Consider the following 1,122-nt stretch of genomic DNA (forward strand, 5'->3'; position numbering starts at 1 on the left):
GTTGCAACCCGGTGAGCATGTCTAGGGTTGATGGGGCATTCTTGGACTAGCAAGATCAGAGAGCATGTTCCCTGGAGTTACGGGTAGGTGGGGAAGCAGGGGTACTGTAATTTGTAAAGGGACAATACAAGAAAAGTCATTGTGGTAATGAGATTAAATTCTGTATCTTGATTGTGAGGGTGGTTACACCACTCTGTAAATATGATAAAATGGCATGGAGGTAGATACACACACTAGATCCAAGTCAATTTCCTGGTTTTATTATTGTTATAGCTCTTTAATCATTAGGGGAAATGGGGTGAAAGATACACAAGAACTCTCCATATTATTGTGGGGACTTCCTGTAACTCAATAATTATTTCAAAATAAAAACTTAAGAATAATCTCTACTGAGTAAAGTCTTAGACCTAAGTTTCCACTTAAATTCTATCGCACTTCTCTTTCCCATGCACAACAGAATGTTTTTCAATGTTTAAAAAGGCTCAGACTGTTTTTATTATTCCTTTCTTCTTCCTTCTTTTACTGAGGCTCTGGACCAACCCACAGCTAGTTCAGAGGGTGAAATGAAATGAAAAGAAGCTGTAGCCGAGCCCAGGGGCTTACCCTGGTGGTTCTGCTTGGTGCAGCTAATGAGTTTGGAAAAGAACTGAAAGTGCCTTCTCTAGCTGGTCACTCCTGATTGCCTTGGTGGATTAGCCATGGCAGGAAAAGGCTAACGCCTCAGCTCATCACCCCATCGGGCTGCTGGGGTGTCCAAGGAGAGAAGAGCAAACAACAACAAGCAAGGATGGAGGCCATGTGACCCTTTCCCATTAAGCCCTTTCCACTACCTCCACTGTGATTGGTGATATCAAGGAGAGAAGTGGTTGTTGGAGATTTTTCTAAAGACATTTAAGTTCACAGAGCAACAGGAACATTGTGAGAATGATGAGGGGATGTCTAGGTTCAAGGAGAGGAGGAGAGCAAGGAGAAAGAGTTTTCTTACCTTTAAGACAAGATCTGAATCCTCATGCCTTCCAATTGTAGTACTTTTATTCAGAACAAAAAAGCCGTCTGCACTCTTTAGATAGGCTATCATACTCTCTGGTTTCCCTGTAAAGTTTTCAGAAATAAATCTTGTTA

At 41.7% G+C, this 1,122-nt stretch overlaps 1 protein-coding gene across 1 annotated transcript in view; it reads right to left on the reverse strand.

Annotated features, from left to right (window-relative positions):
• FHAD1 (forkhead-associated (FHA) phosphopeptide binding domain 1) overlaps positions 1 to 1,078 on the reverse strand; it is a 248,176-nt gene extending 247,098 nt beyond the window's left edge. Inside the window, 1 exon segment of the mRNA XM_006883707.1 lies at positions 986 to 1,078. Coding sequence (XP_006883769.1) covers positions 986 to 1,078 — 93 coding nt within the window.
• Between the last annotated feature and the right edge of the window lie 44 nt (positions 1,079 to 1,122).

This window comes from Elephantulus edwardii, unplaced genomic scaffold, assembly GCF_000299155.1.
Source record: "Elephantulus edwardii isolate Elephantulus edwardi_28Jun2011 unplaced genomic scaffold, EleEdw1.0 scaffold00028, whole genome shotgun sequence".
NCBI classification, from domain to species: domain Eukaryota; kingdom Metazoa; phylum Chordata; class Mammalia; order Macroscelidea; family Macroscelididae; genus Elephantulus; species Elephantulus edwardii.